The 26171-nt window shown below is 39.4% G+C and overlaps 1 protein-coding gene across 1 annotated transcript in view; it reads right to left on the minus strand.

Annotated features, from left to right (window-relative positions):
- Positions 1–26171, minus strand: part of LOC120530119 (NEDD4-like E3 ubiquitin-protein ligase WWP1) — a 250923-nt gene that overhangs the window by 92395 nt on the left and 132357 nt on the right. The window contains exon 7 of the mRNA XM_039754299.1: positions 23511–23680. Within this exon, the coding sequence (XP_039610233.1) occupies positions 23511–23680 (170 nt within the window). The remainder of the gene's footprint in view (positions 1–23510; positions 23681–26171) is intronic.

Genomic DNA, 26171 nt, shown 5'->3' on the forward strand with positions numbered 1-26171 from the left:
CGGCAACCTTTAGAACTGGACGAACACCTGGAAAATGCAGTTTAACGCAGAAAAGAGGTAAAGTGCTATTCGTGGGCAAAAGTTACGTCAATTATGAACACAAGATGGGAAGACACTAAGCTACAGGAAGCAACCTCACCAATTAGGAAATGCACAGTAGCAATAAAAAAGACTAAACAAATGTACGGTTACATCATAAAAACTTGAATTTAAGTCATGGGACATCACGCTCAAACTATATAATGCGCAAGTGAGACCCCATCTGGAGTACTGCATGCTGTTCTGGTCACCACGGTACAAGAAGCATACAGCAGTTGAAGCTGTGCAGAGGAGAACCACCAGGTGCGTTCCGGGACTTCAGGACATGTCCAACTGTGATAGAATTAAACCTGTTTAGTCTCGAGCAGAGGAGGTCAACAAAATCCTCAAAGGTATTGATAAAGTAGGTCCAGTAACACTCCAAGTTTAAGCATGACTCATATAGTTAGGGACATTGGTGGAATTTAAGGGGAAGAGCTGTAGCCAGGAAGCTCTCCTTTACGCTAAGGGTTGTGGGACTTGAACAAATTAAAGAAGAAATGTAGTTGAAGCAAAAACTCTCACAACCTTTAAGAAAAATCAGGAGGAGACACTGGGACAGCTTAGCTATTAGCTAAACAAACGGGACTGAATGGTCTCCTCTCGAATGTCAAAAGCCTTATGTTTTTATGTTCCAGTAAAGAACCCATTGACACTCACATAGGTACACTCAGAGAAAGTTTCTGTCTGAAGATGGTAAGTTAAGGTTGTAAATTTACTAACTACAGTAGATCCTCGGTTCACAACCATAATTCGTTCCAAAACTATGGTGGTAAACCGATTTGGTCGTGAACCAAAGAAATTTCCCCCATAGGATTGTATGTAAATACAATTAATCCGTTTCAGACCATACGAACTGTATGTAAATATATATATATATATATATATATATATATATATATATATATATATATATTTTTTAAGCTTTTAAGCACAAATATAGTTAATTAAACCATAGAATGCACAGCGTAATAGTAAACTAAATGAATAACACTGAGAAAACCTTGAACAACAACAGAGAAAACTAACTCTACAATGATCCACACTATAGTGCTACCAACTTCTGGCTAAAAGCACTTTTTTTAATGAGTTTTAAGCACAGGGAAAAAATGAACATTTCAAAAAATCCGTAATTTAATAAACCACCAAGAAAAATAATATTGCAACAATGCACGCTACGAACCGATCGCTGGAAACAGAAGTGAAAACAAAATCAAGCCCAGTGCATTCTTTAACTGCCTCCCTACCTTAATGCGTCCAGCTCTCTCACGCTGCCTGTGTGTCTGCGCACTGCCTCTGTGTGTGTGTGTGTGTGTGTGTCGCGCTCTCTCTCGCTTGCTGCACAGGAAATGCACAGGGAGAGACTGAACATGTACAAACCGAAAGGGAAACTGGCTTGTTTGTATACCGAGTGTGTGTTCGTGAACCGAGGCAAAACTTTTTGGTCGTAAACCGAGTTGTACGTGTACTGAGACTTTCGTAAACTGAGGTTCCACTGTACCTAATTCTGTACATGTTTACACAGGGCACGTATTTTAAATATGTTGCACCTGTGATAAACGTTTGAAGCGCTCAACCCAGGAGTCGATCTGTCTAATGATGAGGTACTCAAAGGCTTATAAAGCACTAAGCTTGCAGTATAGCAAGAAAAAAAATATGGCTATCCCATTTGAGATGCCTAGAGAGACAGGGCAGTGCACATCAGTCGGCAACATTCTTTTGACACATTCTCTTCCAGGTATCAATTTAGCACATGCTGGGTAAGAGCAGACCTGCAAAGTTTTTTTTTTTGTTTTTTTTTTTTAAAGACACTGCTGCATAAAAATATCCTGTATATGCCATCTGCTCCATAAGTGTGAGAAGCACAAATCACATATCATATAAAAACAATAGTTTCACAAGGATCACACTTATTAATAAAAATGTGTCAGAAGGATAAAAAGAGGCTAAAGAAAACAAGTCCAGCTCTTTTTACAGGAGATGAAGACAGTAACACACTATTTATGCCAAACCAAAAGGTACAATTACAAAACAAAAAAAAAGGGTTTTAAATGAGACTTTAGATAAGACCAAGTCTTTAAAAACATGTATTTTCTCTAGGAACCTGTAGTGGGTTACACATCAACCAACCTGCCTGAGAGGAGTCTCAAGTTTAAACGTGAACTAGTGTACAAGTTTTCAATAGCATGCTTTGCCTCCTACCTAGCTTGTGGAAATTCTGGACACTGCAACATAAAATTTACATGAAATATCTACACTTAACTGCCACTTTATTAGGCACACCTTGTTACTACCAAGTTGGAGTTCCTTTTGTCTTAACTTGACATAATTCTTTGTGGCACAGATTCAACAAGGTGCTGGAAACATTCCTCAAGATTTTGGTCCAACTGACATGATTTGTTTGCTGCACATCCATGATGGGAATGTCCCATTTCATGACATCCTAAAGGTGCTCTATTGGACTGAGATCTGGGGACTGTGGGGGCCATTTGAGTCCTGTGAACTCATTGTCATGTTCAAGAAAACAGTTTGAGATGATCTGAGCTTTGTGACATGGTGTGCTATCCTGCTGGAAGTGGCCATCAGATGATGTGTACACTGCAGTCATAAAGAGATGGACATGGTCAGCAACAATACTCAGGTAGGCTATGGTATTTAAACAATGCTCAGTTGGCCCAAAGTGTGCCAAGAAAATGTCCCCCACACCATTGTGAACCGTTGATACACGGCAGGATGGAACCATGCTTTCATGTTGCTGATACACAAATTCTGACCCTACCATTCTGATATCGCAGCAGAAATTGAGGCTCATCAGACCAGGCAATGTTTTTCCAATTTTCAATTGTCCAGTTTTGGTGAGCCCGTGCAAATTGTAGCCTCAGTTGCCTGTTCTTAGCTGACAGGAGTAGCACCCGGTGTGGTTTCCTGCTGTTGTAGCCCACCTGCTTCAAGGTTCGAAGTGCTGTGTGTTCAGAGATGCTCTTCTGCACATCTCAGTTGTAATGGAGGTTATTTGAGTTACTGTGGCCTTTCTATCAGCTTGAACCAGTCTGGCCATTCTCCTCTGACCTCTGGCATCAACAAGGTGTTTTCCCCCCACAAAACTTCCACCTACTTGATATTTTTCCCTTTTTAGGGCCATCCTCTGTAAACCATAGAGATGGTTGAGCAGGAAAATCCCAGTAGATCAGCAGTTTCTGAACTACTCAGACCAGCCCACCTGGCACCAACAACCATGCCACATTCAAAGTCACTTAAATCACATTTATTCCCCATTCTTATTCTCGGTCTGAACTTCAGCAGGTCATCTTGACAATGTCTACGTGACTAAATGCACTGAGTTGCTGCCATATAATTGGCTGGTCAATTATTTGCATTAACAAACAGTGGAACAGCTGTACCTGTTACACCTGTAAAGTGTATATTATCTGGTTATTCTCTTTTGTCACCCTCACGATTCACATGCCAGATGCACAGTGAAGATTTTCACGCACATGCAACAATAACTGAACATATCATCGACAGCTTCCCTGGAGACGGCATCATGCCAGTATAAAAAAAAAAAAAAACAACGCGGAAAATGATAGGTTTGATGGTTTACTTCCTTGTACCCGCTGGTACTTTTATGACTGTAAAAGATGCATCAGAGATGCTCAGTTATACTGGGCTGACACTGGACTTGTGTGGTTTAGTTCATAGCTTTTAAATGAGTTTCAATTTGAAGAGAAATGTCGTAACAATGCTCTATCATTTCATTATGAATTTGGATATACAGTGACTTCAGGGTCCAGAAGTACTGCGACTAACACTGCTTTAACTTTATATGCTGGCTGGACAAGATGAATTTCAAAGTCATAACAATCACCTTCACTGGTATGCCAATCACATGCTAACTGTCATGCACTTGTGCACAGGGGACAGCTTAAGGGCTCTAGTAATTATAATAGTCTGCCGCTCCAAGGGTTTGGTGCTGTGTAAACGTCTCTACTCGTCCTCCCTCTGTAGACCAGATGAGTGACAAGCTTTACCACCACTGACGTCACTTGTGTCTGTCCACCTGGCCCAGTCTCTTACTGCTGGAAGTCCTCAGAGTGGGAAGATTCGCCATCTTGTTCAGTTCATTTTAAGAACTCAGTCTGAAAAGACGTCTGTTCATTTATTGTGTTTTTCCTTGCACTTTTTTTTTGGGTCATCATATGGGTGGTGGTGGGTGGTGCACCGTCTTTAGCGTTGTTTGTCTGCTATCTTACAGTGTGTATTAAAGAGACCAAATGACGTTTCTGCTAATTATATGCTTTACTGAGTTAAAAAAAAAAACTATAAGCAATATTTACTAATATTTTAAAAACATTGTGGGAACAATAAGGCAAATTCTTTAAAACTAGATGGATAAAAATTTGTTTTGCCGATTCAGCGTGTAACTTGGATGTTAGCACTGGCACTAATGTATCCAACGGGCACTCAAATTACTGTAATATCCAAAACATGTTCCATATAAAAAAAAAAACAATAAAAACTCAGGTGCTTATTTACTCTGTAGGATATGTTAAAAAAAAATTGAGTATGTTGTTTTAATTACTTTGGGCAATGCTTTATTGTTGAACTTTTTCAAAACTGGAGTTAATTCCCAGTTAAGGTATCACGTCCTAGTGAGCTGAATGACTTCCGGCCTATCGCACTGACGTCACATGTGATGAAGACCATGGAGCGGCTGCTGCTTCACCACCTGAGGCCACAGGTCTGTCATGCCCTCGACCCTCTGCAGTTTGCATACCAGGAAAAGGTGGAAGCGGAGGATGCCATCATCTATATGCTACACCGATCCCTCTCCCACCTGAACAGAGGCAGTGGTGCTGTAAGAATTATGTTTCTGGACTTCTCTAGCGCCTTCAACACGATCTGACAGAGATGGGAGTAGATTCATACTTGGTGTCATGGATCGTGGACTATCTTACAGACAGACCTCAGTATGTGCATCTCAGGAACTGCAGGTCTGACATTGTGGTCAGCAGCACAGGAGCACCGCAGGGGACTGGACTTTCTCCGGTCCTGTTCAGCCAACATACATCAGACTTCCAATACAACTCAGAGTCCTGCCACGTGCAAATGTTCGCTGACGACACTGCTATGGTGGGCTGCATCAGGAGTGGGCAGGAGGAGGAGTATAGGAACCTAATCAAGGACTTTATTAAATGGTGCAACTCAAACCACCTACACCTGAACACCAGCAAAACCAAGGAACTGGTGGTGGATTGTTGGAGGACCAGGCCCTCATGGACCCCATGATCATCAGAGGTGACTGTGCAGAGGGTACAGACCTATAAATACCTGGGAGTGCAGCTGGATGATAAATTGGACTGGACTGGCAATACTGATGCTCTATGCAAGAGAGAACAGAGACGACTATACTTCATTAGAAGGCTGGCGTCCTTCAACATCTGCAATAAGATGCTGCAGATGTTCTATCAGACGGTTGTGGCGAGAGCCCCCTTCTACGCGGTGGTGTGCTGGGGAGGCAGCATAAAGAAGAGGGACGCCTCACACCTGGACAGACTGGTGAGGAAGGAAGGCTCTATTGTAGGCACTGAGCTGGACAGTTTGACATTCGTGGCAGAGCGATGGGCGCTGAGCAGGCTCCTGTCAATCATGGAGAATCCACTGGACAGGATCATCTCCAGACAGAGGAGCAGCTTCAGTGACAGACTGCTGTCACCGTCCTGCTCCACTGACAGACTGAGGAGACCCCACACTATGCGACTCTTCAATTCCACCCGGGGGGTAAACGTTAATATTATACAAAGTTATTGTCTGTTATACCTGCATTGTTATCACTCTTTAATTCAATATTGTTTTTTATCAGTATGCTGCTGCTAGAGTATGGGAATTTCCCCTTAGGATTAATAAAGTATCTATCTATCTATTAATTCAGAATGCTACTGCAAGGATCCCTACTCAAAATAGGAAAGTGTACACATACAACTTCTGTTCTCAACTCTCTGTACTGACTTCCAGTTAAGTCTGAATTGATTTCAAAAATGCTTCCAACATATAAAGGTTTAAATAGCTTTGACCAAATTACCAGTCTTTATTAATAAGAACATAAGAAAAATGACATATGAGAGGAGTCCATTTGTTGCCTGTTGAAGTTTAACTAATAAACTTCTTCTTTCAGCTGCTCCCATTTAGGGCTCGCCACAACGGCTCATCTATCTTCATTTACTCCTGTCTTTTATATCACTTTCTACCACACCGACTGCCTTCATGTCCTTCTTCACCACATTCATAAACCTCCTCTTTGGCCTTGCTCTTTTCCTCCTGCCTGGTGGTTCCATCCTCAACATTCTTTATTCTGAAAAACTCCTCCATCTCTCCTCTACATGTGCCCAAACCATCTCAATCTAGTTTCTTTCTTGATCACCAAACTGTTGTACCTGTGTTGTACACTAATTTCTAATCCTGTCTACCCTTGTTACTTAAAAAATAAATCATAGCATCTTCAATTGAGCCACTTAAAGCTCTGCCTCCTGTCTTTTTGGCAGCGTCACCGTCTCCAAACCATACAGCATAGCTGGTCTCAATACCGTTTAACAGACATTTGCTTTCACTCTTACAGGTACTCTTCTATCACAAATCAGTCCTGTCATTCTTCTCCACCCAGTCCATCCTGCCTGCACCCTCTTCTTCACCTCTCTGCCATATTCTTTGTTGCTTTGGACTGTTGAACCCAAGTACTTAAATTAGATTACCTTCACCACCTCTGCTCCCTGCAGTCGCACCCTTCCACCACTTTCCTCTTGTTTACGCACTTGCCCTCCATCTTATTCCTACCAACAACACTTTCTCTCCAATGCATACCTCCACTTCTCCAGGTTCATCTTGACCTGCTGTTTACTCTCACTGCAAATCACAATGTCATCTGTGGACATCATAGTCCTTGGAGACTCCTGTCTGACCTCATCTGTCAACCTGTCCATCACCACTGCAAACAGGAATGGGCTCAGAGCCGATCTTTAATGTAATCCCACTTTCATCTTGAACCAGGCTGTCATTCCTAACGCACACCTCATCACAGTCGCACTATCCTCATACATATCCTGTATCATCCTCACATACTTTTCTGCTAGTCCCGACTTCCTCATGCAGTACCATAACTCCTCTCTTGGCAGACTGTCATATGCGCTCTCTGAGTCCACAAACACACAATGCAATTCCTTCCTACCTTCTCTATACTTTTCCATCAACACTCTTAAAGCAAACAATGCATCTGTAGAAGTACTCTTTCCTGGCACGAAACTATATTGTTGCTCACAGATTGCCACCTTTCCTCTCAGCCTAGCATCCATCATGCTTTCCCAACATCTCACCAAGGTATGTTTAAAGGGTTGTCAAGCTCTGTGCTTCAACTACATGTCTTGGATAGTTTGTCCTAGAATTAAAACATTTATTTCAGAGCACAAATTATGACCAAGAATGCATGCCTTCTAAAAATTCCAATCATAAATGAACGATCCATCTGCTGGTGTAAAGAACGTCCCCATAGATTTTGGCAGTTAAAGTCAACCTGTAGACTATAAACAGTCTTACTTAGCTCTGTCTGAGCTACTGATTAGGCTGCTAAGTTTGTGATAACCGGTAAATTCTGCCTGACTAAAAGTATAACCACCATTACCAGGTGCTACTAACCCAATTCCATTCTGTTTTCCTTGTCAATATCCAAATGTTGCAATTGCTGCCACAGCCACTTAGTACAGGCCCTATTCTTAGCTACAGAATGAGATCTCACAGTGATTGGGTACCTTAGGTATAAAACGGCTACTGACGCAGCACTGGACTATCATATTTAATAACAGCTGCTGACTTCATTATGTGGCTTATAAAACTGTACATCACTCAGAAGAGACAGGGTGGTCAGTTGGATTAGATCAGTGGAACTGTGACTCTGCTCATTTTCGAAAGACCTCTGTTTAACAGGATATTTGTATATTTATAGAAATGTTGTGTTTATGGACTATAACTAGAAATTTTATATATATATATATATATATATATATATATATATATATATATATATATATATATAAATACTGTTGCTATATAAGAATACACTTAATTGAATTACAAAAGTGACCTTCACATCACAGTTTCAGTATTTGCAGGTGACAGCATGATGCTTTTGGGAGCATACCAGAAGAAATCCTGCAACTCCTCTGCCATGGATATGAACGACACCAATCTATTTCACCCCTTTATATCAATCTGCCTGAGACAGCAGTATATCTAATGCCAATTAAAGTGGAAAGTCAGAATTTCCGAGTTCCTAGTGGGAATTTTCAGCAGGGACACGCCCTTAAGTCAGATTTTCAGATTATGAGAAACTAGCGGCTGGATTGTCAAGTCCAAGTTGGTAAGACTTCAGATCATGACATAAATCCAAAATGGCGACGTACACCGCAAACTTTAGTAAAAGCTGAAGTATTATACTGTTTATTAGCACATTTGTCTATTTGAGTCTCATTAAATCAGTCGTACACACAGTACTGTCCAACCTCTATCAGTGGACATGCTGCTATGGGATTTGGATACGCAAAATACCAAGTAATGCATTGTTTTCAAATGCCCTTTATTTTAATGAAAGTAGCACAAGGGCTTTCTTGGGCACCTCCATATTGGTTTTCCAAATGTTTTAATGGAACAAAATCAACACAGGTATGATGTCATTCCCAGTCCCGACATCCGAGGTAAATGGAACTCAGCATTAATTCACAGTGTATTATCGCTACACTTACCTGAAGATGAGTAAAGCTGAAACATGTAATATAAAAGTTAATTTGAATATACGGTGCCTTCAGAAAGTCTACAGACCACTTCACTTTTTATACATATTATGTTGCAGCCTTGTGCAAAAATCATTTAAATTATTTTTGGCCCTCGCCAAGCAACATCCAGAATCTCAAAGACTGGATGGAGTGAACAGCTATTTTCAGGTCTCTCCAGAGATGTTCAATTGGGTTCAAATCTGGGCTCTGGCTGAGCTGCTAAAGAGCATTCACAGAGCTGACCCTAAGTCACTCCTGTGTTGACTATGCCTTGTCCTGTTGAAAGGTGAACCTTTGGCCTGGTTGGATGTCCAGAACACACTGAAGTAGTTTTTCCCATTAAGGATAGCTTTGTACTTTGCTCCATTCCCAGTGCTGCATATGTTGTGCTTCACTGTTTGAATGGTATTATGCAGTTGATGAACGGAGCCCAGTTTCCACCAAAATTGATACTTGGAACTCTTGTTTCTCATAGTCTGAAAGTCCATTAAGTGCTTTTCTGGTAAATTCCAAGTGGTTTTTAAAAGGGTGATTTAGTAGGGTGTCTGATGTTTCTCCCATCTCTACACAGTTTCTCTGGAGCTCAGCCAGAGTGACCATTGGGATCTTGGTCAGCTCTCTTACCGAGGCCTTTCTTTCCCAATTGTTGAGTGTAACTTGGCAGCAAGCTCTAAGAAGAGTGGTTGTTCCAAATTTCTTCCATTTAAGAATGGCCTTAAGAATACTTGATGCTTCAAGATTTTTGTAGCCTTTCCCAGATCTGTGGCTTATCACAATCCTATCTCTATGCTCTATGGGTAATTCCTTCGACCTCAGGTCTGGTTTCTTTTCTGTGGGACCTTCTATAGACAAGCATGCGACTCTCCTAATTAGTAAAATCACCTGAATTTACCACAACTGGACTCCAAATAAAGTGTAGAAACACCTCAGTGGTGATCTGCAGAGTAGGAAGACCCTGAGACAGATTTCAAGTGTCATAGGAACGGGTTTGAAAACTTGTGTCAGTGTGGTGTTTCAGTTTCAGTGTGGTGTTTTCGTTTTGTCATTGTGGGGTGGGGTACTGAGTGTTGTTAGATGAGGGGAAAAATTAATTTAAATGATTTTACCACAAGACTGCAACATAGCAGAATTTGAAAAAAAAACTAAGGGGTCTAAATACTTTCTGTATAATTACTAATCCTCTTTAATAAAACCCGTGTGTGCGTCCAGGTGTTCGTGTGTGTGTGTCTTCTGGTGAAGTGCATGCGCGGGGCCACACAGCACGTGTTCAGTCTCTTCCTGTGCATTCCCTGTGCACAGAGAGAGGCACACACAGGTGCAAGCGCGCAAGACAGACACACACACACACGCCAGACACACACACAGACATACAGACAGAGGAGCACGCGAGACAGACACACACACACACAGGTGCGTGCAAGACAGACAGACAGACAGACAGACACACACAGACACACAGGCGAGAGATAGACACACACACAGGTGCGCTCGTGCATTGTTGCAGTGTTACTTTTCTTGGTTGTTGATTAGGTCGTAAGACTGTAGCGTGAACTCTTGCAGTGTTAGTTTTCTCTGTTGTTCAAGGTTTTCTTAGTGTTATTCAGTGTTTTTACATTTAGTTTACTATTACACTGTACATTCAATGGTATGATTAACTATATTTGTGCTTAAAAACTTAAAAAAAATATATATTTACATACAGTTAATACGGTCTGGAACGGATTAATTGTATTTACATACAATCTTAAGGGGGAAATTACTTCGGTTCACGACCAAATCGGGTTACAACCAGAGTTTTGGAACGAGTTATGGTTGTGAACCGAGGTTCCACTGTATTACTGTCAGACAAAATTACAGGCATATTAGGGAAATACAAGCCAGTATTACTGAGAGAGAAAATTAAAGGCACACAATACAGTGACCATATTACAGCCACATACAAGGTCCCTTGCCATTTAATATCGACTGTTCCTAATGTTTATGCCCTACTATTCTAGCGCCAGTTATTGTATGGGCTTAATGTCTAGTGTGTACATAAATAACCATACAGACAGTGGGCTCCACTTGAGATCCTCAATCGTTTGACCTGGTAGCTCTGTGCTGAAAGATTTTACTTATATTTACAACATACCTGTACTATTTTAACCACAAGTTGGTAAATGCCAGTTCAAATGACATGAATTCTTCAAAACAATATTACACAAATTTGGGACAAGCACGTGAACCTCTTATGAAAAAACAAAAGATAATTTAAGCACTGGGTGTCACAGCTGTATCACGATTGTGAGAGGCTTCCAGGAGGAGTTATTCCACTTCTCTGTGGAATTACTTCTACTACTTAGGCACTGAAGTTAAATGAAAGATATAGTATGTGAGGTACATGAAGGTACAGTAGATAACAAAAATTACACATAATAAATTTAAAGCCACGCCAGATGCTGCTGGGCAGCTATACACAGCACACACTGTGCATTGGCTCTAAGTGTCACACAGATTTGGTTTAAGGGATTTTCTAAGTCATCCAGTCATAGGAACAAATCTGTCTTTTGTATATTCTACTATTCACTATATTCGTTCACAAGAGCTGCACTGCATTGTCTACACATGTTACTATGCACAGAAAAATCTGGGAAATCACAATCTATTCTCAAGGGCTGTAATGCAACAGCATGCTAATCTGGAAGACGTCAACTCTCTAAGATGGTTTGTTTTAAAAAAGACCGAAACAAAAAATTTCCCTACATTTGGACTATCACCAGCATCTTCCCTCACTCCCAAATGAGATAAAGTACACAGTAAGCTACCATCTGGATCCTTCAAATGAAAACGTTAAACACTGCAGAGATCCCATGTTGCAGATTCTAGGGTTGATTTCTTCATGCTGAACTGTTCGGAGTTTGAAATGTACAGACAGCATCCAAAACGACGTCAGATGATTAAACAGTAATATTGAATTGTATGTTTTATTACTTAATCATGTGATCAGCTCCGGCACTTTTGAGTGTGCTTAATGAATGTTTCCCTCATACCTATTTGCCTACATGTCTGTGATTGAAGCATTTCATGTGGCATGATCACTTGTATTCCACCATTACTAATGTGAACAGTAATGAAATAAAAGCAACAAAAGAAAAAAATGTGTCAAAATAAGACAGAATTTGAGAAATCAAATCTACTGCTGTTATAGTGTTTTACATGAAGATTTAGGTCTGTGGTGTTGTAACATGTTAGCCATCATGGATGGAGTGAGAAGTCGAGCAAAATGACACCTTCTATCGGCTAACTAGAACGATTAAAATATGTAAGCTGCTGAGGCCACTCAGGGCCCCTTCTGCATTACATCTTCCCTGAAGATCTGGCCTCGAAAGTCTGCATATTGTAATCTTTCTAGATAGCCAATAAAAGGTGTCATTTTGCCCGACTTCTCACTACATGAAGATTTAGAAACACTACGTACAATCAAGAAACACAGATGACATACCCCGAAGTCTTGCCCAGAGGGGACTGGGCGGTCTTATGGTCTGGAATCCCTACAGATTTTATTTTTTCTCCAGCCGTCTGGAATTTTTTTGTTTTTTCTGTCCCCCCTGGCCATTGAACCTTACTCTTATTCGATGTTAATTAATGTTGATTTATTTTGTTTTATAATTGTGTCTTTTATTTTTCTATTCTTTATTATGTAAAGCACTTTGTGCTACTGTTTGTATGAAAATGTGCTATATAAATAAATGTTGTTGTTGTCTTCTGTGAAAGATGTCATTTCAAGTACACATTTTTGCTCTTAGCACAATGTGTTTGCCAGGAGTCGAACTTTTTCAGTACTTAAAAAGGAATTTTTGGCACTATTGTTGTCTTTTTATTACTGCTACTATAATTAAAATCTATTTTACTCTACAGTTATATTAGTTATTACAAAGCAGATTACATGAATGTTTTACTGTGTAGAACAGATTGTCAATTAAATTTTTTTTTAATCAGTTGAAAGATGATTTTTTTTCCCCCTTGGTAGATGCAATTTGTTCTAAAGGGGGATTGAAGAGTTAAAATATGTGACAATCAATCAATTTTGGTTAAAACATGCAAAGCTTGTCAAACTTTCACATCTATTTGCATTGCAGTGTGTTTAGTCCTTTAGACTGATTTATGCACTTAGAACAGGGGTGTCTAACTCTGGTCTCGGTGGGCAGTAGTGGCTACAGGTTTTCATTCTAACCCCTTTCCTAATCAGCGAGCAGTTTTCACTGCTAATTAATTCCTTTTCCCTTCATTTTAATAGCCCTGCTTTTAAGGATTCATTCCTCTGAGTTGATTTGTTTCTTCATTAAGTGAGAGCCAAACAGAAATTAAATGAGAAACGAGCCAACAGATGACCAGCTAAATTGGTACATCAAACTCCAGCCAAATGCACTCCTAATGAGAAACCGACTCTTGCTGTTCATTAAAGCCGTTACTGAATATCAGAAAATATTGCTGCTGCTCTCATTTTGCCACAGCAGTCTGTTGATTTTCTGTTTTTTCTAAGACCACCATCAAGATGTTTTAGTGACCTGAGCAGACCAACAGGACCGAGACCTTCATCTTTCTTAATTTTCAAGTTAGCTGGTCATGTGGCAGCTTGTTTTGTGTCTCATTGTTTGGCTGCTCATTAAAGAAAAAGAAACAACTAAGGGGTAGGTGTCACATCAATTGAAACTAAGGCAAAACAAGTTTATCAGAAGCAAAAATGTCTCACTAATAAAGAAGATGGTTAGAATGAAAACCTGCAGCCACTGTGGCCCACCAGGATCGTAGATGGGCACCCCCTGATTTAGAGGGTATGAAGTGGCAGGTTTTGGACAGCATGTGCCTTCACCAAATGTTGTATTGCCCCCTTCCATTAAATTGTGTTTCCACTCAATTGAGCCATGAATTACATGAGGCACACCTTTAATGAAAACCTTTACTGGGGACCACCATTAATCTGAACAATTGTACAGCACACCAGGAATGCTGGAGTAAGATTTGGATTTATTTGCTTCATAACCATCTTGGTTCTGGTACAGAGATCCACAAGTTGGTATTGATACTGCAGACAAAAGTTTAGTACCGATCCAATACTACTTACTGTATTAAAGGTACGAGCTGTCAGAGACCATGCAGTGATAGTACCACAATGCAGTAATAATGCAATTTCAATTATGTTATGCAATAACTTAAAATTCTGCATTGTTTTGCAAGTTATTATTCTCCTTTCTAATTATTTGGTTAATGACTAAGTCATACAAGAAATCTATTACAGTGATCCCTCTCTATATCGCGCTTCGACTTTCGCGGCTTCACTCCATCGCGGATTTTAAAAGTAAGCATGTCTAAATATATATCATATTTTTCGCTGGTTCGTGGATTTCTGCGGACAATGGGTCTTTTAATTTATGGTACATGCTTCCTCAGTTTGTTTGCCCAATTGATTTCATACAAGGGACGCTATTGGCGGATGGCTGAGAAGCTACCCAATCAGAGCACGTATTACGTATTAAATAAAACTCCTCAATGATATAAGATATGCTTCCTGCGCGGTGCTTCACACATTTCAAAGCTCTAACAGCCCGTATTGATTTTTGATTGTTTGCTTTTCTCTGCCTCTGTCTCTGACATTCTCTGCTCCTGACGAGGAGGTGTGAGTAAAGGGGCTGTTTGCACGGAGGCTGCTTGCTTAGAAGATACGGACGCTCCTCTAAAAAATGCTGAAAAGACTACCTTCACATTGATCCCTTCATTGCGGCGGCTTTATCGCGGTGCTTCGTTTACTTGAAAGCCCAACAGCAGTATAGATTTTGGTTTACTTTTCTCTCTCTCCGATATTCTCTGCTCCTGACGACACTCCTTTGAAGAGGAAGATATGTTTGCACTCTTTTAATTGTGAGAAAGAACTGTCATCTCTGTCTTGTCATGGAGCACAGTTTAAACTTTTGACTAAAGGGTGTTATTTCATGTCTAGAGGGCTCTAATAATGTTAAAAAAACGTATTTAGAAAGTCGTAGACAAGTTTTCTATGCTCTAACTGCGAAAATATTTATTAATAAAGATTTGTAAATAAAGAATCCTACTTTGTGGAAATTCATTTATCTGTCTGGAGCCGATTAACTGCGATAAACAAGGGTTTACTGTATAACTGTGCGGAGAATATTTATAAACAGTGTGGGAACGTTTCTAAGGGCTTAAAATATATAAATATAACCATACAAACATATGGTTTCTACTTCGCGGATTTTCACCTATCGCGGGGGGTTCTGGAACCCCCGCGATCGAGGAGGGATTACTGTATACCTAATAATAAAAACCCTTGACTCAATCTCTCCCATTTTCTACTTTTTAACTGTGGATGTCAAGTATTTTGATATTCTCCACATTAGGCCTGTTAATAATAAGCTATGGTACATAACGCTCAAATTAACCTTCTTGGCGTTAACCCTGAATGTCTCTTGAGCTACAAAAAAAGATTCATATTTTGATGTGGAGCCAACAACCAAAACAGACAGTGGTGTGTAACTGGGAAGCTGTAAAGCCAGTTTTAGAACAAACTTAAAATGAACTATCAGATGATTCGAGCAATTTGAATTTAAGCACTATATGGCCAAATCACCGCGATATCTCTGTGCACTTCAGTCACATCAGGGAGCAGAACCAACACAGCAAAAAGACTAAATGCCTGTAATTAAGTGGAAGGACAAGAAAGATGTTAGAGAACCCTAAGCACTGTTCACAATACAGCAACAGTCAATGCTTGCGTCGGGAAATTTGGAAGTCACCAAGCCTTGCACTGTGATAACACAATGCGCACCATTGCTTGTGCAGATCAGACACGTAACATTCTACCCTGTCATATGCAAGAAACAAAATAATATAATAATAAAACTGAGCAAAAAAGAACATCTACTGCCCCAAATGCAACATCAGGATGTGCGTTAGTTAGCATTTCAAAACATATCAGACAACACCACCATTTATTTCTATAGCACAATCTCATACTCAGGATGTAGCTCAAAATGATTTACAGGATGTCCAAAGGAAGTGTTACAAGAAAAGAAAAACAAATTAAATTAATTATGAATAATAAAGAATAACAAAAAAATAAAATCAGTACAGGGTTATATACAAATAGATACAATTAGCAGATGTACCAAATTTGTATCAAGTGTACAGTGGTGAACACTAGACATGCTTTTTCCAGATTGTTTATGTTAATGTTTTGGTATTTACTGGTTTCTGTTACACATCATAACATTTTTTTCTTTTTGAGAAATATTCCTGTTTTTGGCTGTTTTCTCCAGGGGTAAACATAACTAAGGAAGCTACAACAGGATGTGACTGTTATGCTTGATGAGTCCTTGTGAGATAAGCCCTTCTATGAAAAAGGCCAGGGAACCAATAACTGAGATTTCAATGTTTCAGGCTTAAAACATATTTCTAGAACATACGTTTAGATGAAAATTAATTTACAATTATGCTAAATACATAAGAAAGTTGAAAATATATTTACTCATTATATATTTTTTTCAATTTCCATACACCAAGAAAATATGAAAAGAAAACCAAGAAATTTTAAGTTTCAAAGCTCTAGTAAACGTTTAATGGTTATTAGACATGCTTTTTGTTAAAAGAATTTTAGCCTTGTGTGCATCTGAGTGTGTAAGGAGTTTGCTGCAGCTCAGAGCAGATTTGCATGTCACACACACAGCTTTGGCCAATGACAGCTTGCAAACAAAATTCAGTCTTTATTCATAACTGATAGCAATGTACCATCTGTGGGAACGCAGAAACAATGCCTTAAGCAATAAAACACACTGTGCTACATTTCTTCTAAAATAGTGGAAACTGGAGCCTGCCAATTGTGTCCTTCAGCTTGGTGTGAGACAGTTTAATTGAACTTTCCTCACAGAAGCTGTCTGCTATAAAACCAGAAGGATGGCGATGTCAGAGATCTTTGCTTACAATACGCACAATGAGCAGAAGGGCACTGCATGCAGAGCTGAATGTTTGCATTTTAAATAAATTGCTTTGGAACCAAGGGAATGCAGACTGCCAATATTGACCAGGAGTCACGTGTACAAGGTGCTTGGCAGTACAGTCACTGGGAATGAAACGAAGATGCTTTCTGAACAGTTATATGTTGTTTTTACCTGATTTTAAGGGAATATAGTAATACTAAATGGTCATTTGTTTTTTTTAATTTAATGCCAGGCCACCACAGACGCTACTTACAGGATAACTGCTGACTTAGGAACTCACCAATTACATCAACTGTATTAATACTTGCATGCCTTGAAACTCTATAAGACTATAAGAGTGGAAACTTCTAAAATAGTTCAACACCCAGGAATGTACTGGATATACGTTTCTACGTTAACAGACGATCAGTGTGAGTAGGGGAAAAATAATAAACCAAGTGTTTCTAACTGGCCAATATTATTGAAATACTGGTAAAGCTAACAATTTTGAATCAAAGATAAACACCTTATGCTTCAGCAACTACTCAGTCTGGGTCACATGCTGTGTGCAAAAGATAAGAACTGTCAAGACGTATGCTGATACAGATGTTAAAAACCGAGAGCCAAATTTGCGGCAAGAGAGGGCTTCTTCTTGGGTTTCTGCCATATGCCAACAGTTTGGCAGGGAAAACAACACTGTAAAAGCTTCTTTGTTTGTTTCAAGCAAACAGATAAAATGTACATTAATTTCTTTTGTAATATGATAAGTGCCAGGGATGGTGTTTTTATTAATAGAGCATTTTCACATCAATAAGTACAAACCAAGACTACAGTTTTGTACTTCTTTCTACTGTTCCCATTAGGGATCATGCACCAAAGATGCTGGTCCCTTTTAATTTCACAGCCTAATATTTTTTCTAACCACAGTCTTAATATCATTTTACTATAAGGGCAGAAGTGTGAAATTTGGCAGACAAAGCAAGGGATTGGGCCGCAGATTGAATTAGTAATACTCCCTTTACTGTCAAATTGAGCTATGCTTCTCTGTGACAAAATGCAGCAGAAAATGCATATTGAAATGAATGTACACCACTTTCAAATTGATTACTTGTTGGAAATGTTACTAGCTAGGTGTTTTGAGCTAGCTGAAGTCATGCATTTGTTGGTAGGTGTAGAATCATACCATCTATCTATTTATTTATAATCACACTGGCCTGCCTCCAACTTGAACTTTAAAAATAAACTGTGAAGATCACCTATTAGATTTCTAAAAGTCATATATTACTAACCTCCCCAGTAAATCAGACAAAGAATTAAAGTCATAAAAGTCAGCTAAAAGAGAAAACTGCCTTCGAAGATAATGAGGGCTGAATGTGGTAGTTTTCAAGATGCTGTCAAAAATTCATTACAAAGATCTTTTGATTTAAAATATACACAATTTAATGCAAAGTGCGTTTAAACAATCGGTGTCTATGGAAATCTAAAAAAGACTGACAATCTAAAAGTGGACTATCATTAATATACAAACTTAGCAATCAAAAGTGAAGCAATCAACAAACACCATAATGCAATACAGCCATGTATCATAGATCACAGCCTACCAAACTCGGTCCTCTGTGGCTGCAGGTTTTTGTTCCAACCAGCTTCTGGTTTTAATTGGACTCCCGGGCTAATTAAGTGAATTGTTATTTTCCAAGTATTGGGAACAATATAGAAATTAGAAAACTAAGTTTGTTAATAAAAAAAAAATACACACACACACATACGGGTGGCACAGTGGCGCAGTGGTAAGTACTGCTGCTTCGCAGTAAGGAGACCTGGGTTCACTTCCCGGGTCCTTTCTGCTTGGAGTTTGCATGCTCTCCCAGTGTCTGCGTGGGTTTCCTCCCACAGTCCAAAGACATGCATGTTAGGTGCACTAGCGATTCTAAATTGTCCCTAGTGTGTGCCCTGCAGTGGGCTGGCACCCTGCCTGAGGGTTTGTTTCCTGCCTTGCACCCTGTGTTAGCTGGGACTGGCGCCAGCAGACCCCGGTGACCCTGTAGTTAGGATATAGCAGGCTCGATAATGGATGGATGGATGGATGGATGGATGGATAGATAGATAGATAGATAGATAGATAGATAGATAGATAGATAGATAGATAGATAGATAGATAGATAGATAGATAGATAGATAGATAGATATTAAAATGTATCAAGCAGTTATATGGGAATAACAATATTTTCATCTTGATTTTCTTTCTTCTTTTCCAGGTGTTCTAATTGTTTCATTAATCCATTATTTACTTATTAGCCATCCCCCGCGGCAGTGAGGAGACACCACCCAGCTCTCTACTCCTGACGTCACACTTCCCCCTCCGCTCAGTCTCAGCCTCTGCCTCAGATTAACACGAATATATCGCTCCTGCAAGCAAACTAGGATTCTTAGCACAATGAGAGAAGTCACAAAATTAACGGAATGTTCAAGCATATTATAGAAAAAAAAGATCTAAATCCGCTAAGTAGTTCTTTTGTTTGCTAACTAAGCAGAGTTAATGTTACGCCCTTAGGCAGACGTGTGAGTGAGGAGGGCCACCCCTCCCCGCAGCCAGAGGAGTCTCTCTCGGATTTGCGCTAATAAATCGGTACTGCAAGCGAACTATGATACTTGGCGTGATAAGAAAGTCGCAAAATCAATGGAACGTTCAAGCAAATTATAGAAAAAAAAAAACCTGATCTAAATCCGTTAAGTCAGAGGTGCACATTTTTAATTGTAATGTATTAAAAACTAGAAAACATTCCCAAACAACCAGTTCACTTGTCTTTTGTTAGTAATTATTACGCCATGAAATGATAATAATACACTGTGTGCTGTGTAGTGTACATCACAATGGCTGAATATCTACCTCGTGTAACCTCAAAAAGGAGGTATTAAGGGATGAGGACAATAGAAATGCTGAAGTGAGAACATCAGTCATGTGAGAATCTGGAATAGAAGACGACTTTGAAGCGAGACTGGGATTACATCAGGGTTCGGCATTGAGCCCGCCATAGTTTATGTGAACAACAGATCAGCAACAAAATGAAGAAAGAGCCTGTTTGGTCAACGCTTTAGGCAGATAACTATGAGCTGTGTGGGGGATACAAGGAACTGGAAAGGGAACCAAAGAGGTCAAGAGATGCTCTAGAGGGGCCATGAAATAGCAGATCAAAATGCAATATATATTCTGAAACAGTGAAGGAAGGTAAAAATGAAAAAGGGAAGCTCAGAGCGGATGAGTGTAAAGAAGTGGGATCCTTTAAATATTAGGATCAGTGGTTCAAAGTAACACAGGGCTAAAGCCAGAAATTAGATAAAGAAAAGGAGCAAGATAGAAAAATTGGAGAAAGCGTAGGGGAATACTCTGTGACTAAAGACAAGCTGCCAAGATAAAAGGACTGGCAGGTGAGACTGGTGAGCAAATGCTGTATAGTGCAGAGACTGAAAGAAAGGAAGTTCAAGAGATGAAAATGCTGTGAAGTATGTGGGGACGTACAAAGTGGACCGAACAAAAAAAGTACGTACATTTTGGGACACTTAGACGGATATGGAAGATTATAAAGGAGTGAAGACTCAATTGGGCTTGATGTGTATGGTGACATGAAGAAAATAGTGTTCTGAGGAGAGTATTAAAGATGGAGAAGACCAATAAATAGGATGGAAAAATGTGTTAGTGAAGGATATGCAAGAGACCCTGTGTAATGGCCGGAAAAAAAATTTTGATGGAAAAGAGATACACACCTCCATTTGCAGCAGCCTGGGATAAGAGAAAACCAGAGGTAAAGAACAAGAGGATGTGGTGAAGATTTACACTCGTAACAATGCTGTCTGATAGTTAAGGAAAAAACAGCAGTCCAGTGCAAAAGATGTCAAAGACAAAACCTGTCCATCTGAGATATACGGAGTAACTCATTTTGAATACTAAATGTTGTGCACAAAATTAGGAATAATGCATGGAAGGTAATGGAAGATTCAAGCACTGACATTTGTTCACTGTAAGAAAATTTAATTTCAAGTTCCAATTTCTAGAACTATAACAGATTATCAGGGTATATCTTCTTATATAATACTCTACCGTAGCTGTCCGTTTGTCTGTCCAAGATTTCAAATCACCTGTAGCCCACAAACCAATTGACCTGATATTTGGTATGCATATATACTACATGACATCCACTATCTTCTTTCGGGCTGATGATTTTTATCACTCTTATTCTTATTTTATTGAAGAATCAACTTTCGGCAGCGCGCAGCAGAGCGGCTGTGCGGCGCATGCATATGGGCGCCGTTCTCATCCCTACCACCTATGCCATCACTTCCTCTACCTCTTCATATCTTAAATCATTCTTGAGGCAGATTGAACACTGAAGTGCCAGCTTAAGTGAAAAATGAAGCAAATCGTACTAAGTAATTGCAACTTAAAAACTGACTTAATCAGTTTAAACGCGAAAAGATGGCGACAGAAGAAGAGAAGAAGCGGGCCGCTAGGGTGGAGAAAAGAAGATCTGCTCAGGAAGCAGCAAGCGCATCAACCTCTGGGCAAACAAATGCTAAACGTACAGAGAGAGTATGAAAACTGTAAGTGAAGTGTATTCACTGCACGTCATCGTGCTGTGTGCCGTTACTGGTATTCTATAACTCTGATGGCCAGTGCAATTGTCTTCACTGTAGTGTGCTGGGCCGGTAAAATCACTACAAGAGTACCCACCAAATCAACAATCTAATTAAGAAGGTAGGCTCAGTTATGGGTACCCACTCACAACTCAATGGAGGCAGTAACAGAGGACAGAATGAAGACAAAACTGATGGCCACTATGAACAATGCTGCACATCAGTACTTTTTTTTCTTCTTTTTGGCAATTCTTGTGTGTGCTTAAGGAATTGTTGTTGTAAAATTTCCCCTTGGGACAAACAGAGTACTTTGTTTCTATCTATATGTCAATGTGTAAGCACTAGTTTTGTGTTGAGATACTTCTCTTATCACTGTTGCAAGTACACAGTTGAACTTCTACAATGAGAAATGATGACATTCAACAAAGATATTTAAACAAGTCTCTGACTTAAATGATACATGTTAGGGAGAAAAATTATATTTAAAGGGCAGAAATATGTTAATTGTTGTACAAGTCTCTAAAGGCCCCTATATCATAAACTATCCATAAATTACTTAAAGTGTAATCTAAGGAAGTGAGGAAAATAGGAGTCATTTTGCAATGATGTGATTGGTTGTAGTGCTTGTACCTTCAAGTCACCTTCAATAACACCAAATTCTATTTTGCTGTACTGCCAAATACTGTAAGTAGATGTTAAGTATGTTCCCCTTTGGGTTGGCTGAGGCTATTGCTGTTTTTAATATATAAATGATCTGGACGGCAAAAACAAACAACAAGTTGGTTAACTTTGCAGACGATACCAAGCTAGATGGATTGCTACATAATCCAGTGAATCATTACAGAGGGACATGGGCCGATTTATGACCAATGAAATTTAATATAACTAAATACACTGAAAGCTATATAAAAAAAAAAAAAGACCACACAAAGATGTGGGGAAAGAGGAAGACGAAATATAAAGTATTACATGTAGGAAGTTAACATTTTAGATTTAAATGCACAATGGGAGGTCTGAAACTTGAAAGTACTGGAAACAGTCATTCATGCCTTGACTACATCTCGATTAGATTATTGTAATTCCTTATATGTGGGTCTGCCAAAATCTGCTCTTTGCTCCTTCAGCAGGTTCAGAACGCGGCCGCGAGAATTTTGATTGGGTCAAGAAACGGGATCACATCTCCCCCATTTGAGTCTGTCTCCACTAGCTACCAGGGAGGTGTCACATTGATTTTGAAATCTTGTTGTTTGTTTTTAAAGCCTTACATGGTCTCACTCCAAAATATATCTGTGCCCTCCTTCACCCCTATGTGCCACCAAGAGCACTGAAGTCATCTGGACGACTGCTCCTTGTAGTGCCAAGATCTCGGCTGAAGTCTAAGGGAGACAGAGCTTTTTCACTTGTTGCTCTTAGACTCTGGAATTACTTGCCTCTGCACATCAGGTCTTCATCCTCGATCAAGGTTTTTAAAAGTCAGCTTAACACTAGAATTACCACCGCCTACGAAAAAACTTGTAGATCCAGCCCACCTTAAATCCCATCGCACCTCTCAGTCAGCGCCTTTTGTCCTGTAAATGTGCCGATAAAGACAAGTAGCAAGCAGCCTGCTAGCCATTCCCCCCACCGCCGCAGAATATGCACAATGTTCTCCCAGCTCATGCCCTGATTGATTATATGAGAGTGATGTGCTGGAGTTTGAGTGGAAATAACATATTGTTATTTGGAAATCATTCATTTCATGTGTGTTCCATTTCTACAGTAATCTGTGTAAACACATTGTTAAAACAGAAACGATTTTCATATTTTAGTAATAAATGACAAAATGTAGGCATAAACTATATAATGTGTGAAGCCTAAAGTCCAAAGATCAAATTAACACTCTCACAAAAGGTTCAAGTATATCAGTATATCAACCACAGGAATTAAAAAAAAAAAACACTGGATGCTTACACCAATGTATTACATATAAAAACAGAATTATGAAAGCTTCAAATCAGTATTTAAAAAAAGAACCACCTACCAGTACTACTCACTACAAGATTGGACAGATTGGTTGTTGGTGTTAATTCGGGTGTTTTGTCTCCATGACTGCAGCACAATTCGCCATTTCCATTGAGCACTCGACTGTCTGGCACCATCTGTACTGAAGAGGACGGCACTGCCTGAATATCACTTCCACTGGAGGTTCCACTAGTTGATGTAAAAAAAAATACATAAATAAATAAATAAAATGAAAGAATGTCACCATTAAATGAGTGCCAAACTAGGGATTTACAAGGTTTATTTGTAAATTTTTTAAAACTGCCATCCAGAAATTTACTCAACACATTGTTCTAGTTAAAGTATTGGTAGCGATAAGTTCAACAGCATAATTGAAGCCTTTCCTTTCCCAAAAAAAAAAAAATTCCAACCAATCCTCTGACATTTCCTGGCTCTCCTTGTTAAGTTGTGAAATATTGTTATTCATAGTATTGTGTTTCGTGGTATCTACCTTCCTATATAACCTCCAGGGGGATAATAGAATTGAAGACAGAAGCCGGGAAGCACTTCTTAGCACCAAGAGTTGAAGAAATTAAGAACAATGAATTTTCCACCATAAGGGAGATGTCCTACTTAGAAGGATTTACATGAGACATTACAGCAAATATTAGCTGGTCAAACAAGTGTGATTCACAGAGTTAGCCCCGCCCATTTTTAAACCTCATGTTCTCGAAGTTTGTCACATTGGTCTGTCTTGTTGATAGGCAAGGGCAGAGACAAAGTCCCCCCCAGACTGCTAAGCTTCTGCCCTTCCAAGGTTCATGACTGTAGTTTGATTTCTGGTGGATTGTGTGTGCCCTCTGAATCCAGCTGTCATTTTGTCAAGATCCATGTGGCCCAGGGAGTGTCATTACTTGTATATTAATCCTAAGGAAGGAGCTGGAACTAGAAAAGCAGTAACGAAAAATACAAATTCCAATGGAAAGCTGTGAAATAGGATACTAGGATGTAAACTCCCTATCAGGCTTCAGAGAAATGCTTGTCGCAACCTTTACACCCTGGCCACTAAATTGCTGGGTGGAGCTCTCCTCCTAATAAAAATGAGAAGGAAAAACTTGGACACACTAGATCACTGTAGAAAAAGAAGGCTACGGAATTTGGAATGCAACAAATAATTGCCAGTGACATACACATACAGTTGAAAATGAGGCTTCAAAAGTTAGAAAAATTATGAATGGTATAAAATTCAGGTGCGTTTGGGGACTTTCAATCTCAGAGCACACACTCACACAGTCAGTTGACCAAATCAGCATACCCTTAAGTTGAACTGAAAAATAAGGAAACATAAAAGTAAAAGCCGTTAATTTGTACACCTTAAATTTGAATTAATCACTACCTGCCTCAGACCAAGCTTGTTTGGTTACCCCACAACACTGTTCTGTCATGCTGCCGGCCCACCACTGCACACACTTTCAATCATGTTCAAAGATAGGGGTGTCCAACTCCAGGCCTCGAGTGCCGCAGTGGCTGCAGGTTTTCATTCTTACCATCTTCTTAATTAGTGCCCAGTTTATGCTGCTGATTATTTCTTTACATTAACTTGACTCGGGCCCCATAGTTGTTTCTTTTTCTTTAATTATCAGCCAAACAATAATCAGACACAAAACAAGCCACCACATGACCAGTCCCCCTGTGTCCATCACACAATATCTGAAATTAAAGAGAGGTGATGGTCTTGGTAAGGTTGATCTCTCAGGTCACCAAAACATTTTGACATTGGTGCTCTTAGAACAGAAAAACGTCAGTTTTCGAAATGTCTGCTGTGGCAGAAGGAGAACAGCAACAAGCCATGGAATTAAATAACCGGTTTAATAAACAGCAAGAATTGGCTTCTCCTTAAGAAAGTGACTGGAGTGAAATTGGTTGGAGTTTGAAGCCCCAGTTTAGCTGGTCATCTGTTAGCTCGTTTCACGTCTCATTTCTGCTTGGCTGTCATTTAATGAAGAAAGGAATCAATTCAGAGGGCTGAACTCTTCTAACAGGGCTATTAAAGTGATGGGGGAAAAAGTGAATTAGCAGTGAAAACTGGTCACTGATTAGGGAAAGGGTGAGAATGAAAACCTGTAGCCACTGCGGCCCTCCAGTCCTGGAGTTCGCCACCCTTGTTCTAAGAGTGGTCTCCCCTCGACTTTGTTGTATAATCAGATAAGGAGATGGATATTTGAGTAAAACCGCAAGACAATGATTATATTTTTATTTTATGTACATTAAAGAACCATCAACAAATCAAATCAGATAAATAATATATTAAGCAATTATTATAAAAAGTAAAGTTGAATAAATCAGACTCTGTAGCTACATGAAAAAAATAAAAATTACCACTTCCGGTTAGCGGAAACAGCTGAAAAGTTGGAAGAAATCTACCTTTTATACCAAGTTCTTGTATGCAAAATTTGGATGACTTAACTAAAAGTGTACTCAACACACACACAGAATTCCAAAAATTGTATTTTTGGACTCAGGGAGGTCTAAAACATTGAGATTCATCAAAATCTCGAAATTGAATTTTTGGATGATTATAATATTTTCTCTACGAGAAATTAAATCGGACTCAGGGAGGTCTAAAACGTCAAGATTTATCAAAATCTCGACTTCACATGCAAGAATGTAAAAAAGACGGATTTTTTACCAATAAAATGCA

The sequence above is a fragment of the Polypterus senegalus genome, chromosome 5, assembly GCF_016835505.1.
Source record: "Polypterus senegalus isolate Bchr_013 chromosome 5, ASM1683550v1, whole genome shotgun sequence".
In the NCBI taxonomy this organism is placed as follows: domain Eukaryota; kingdom Metazoa; phylum Chordata; class Cladistia; order Polypteriformes; family Polypteridae; genus Polypterus; species Polypterus senegalus.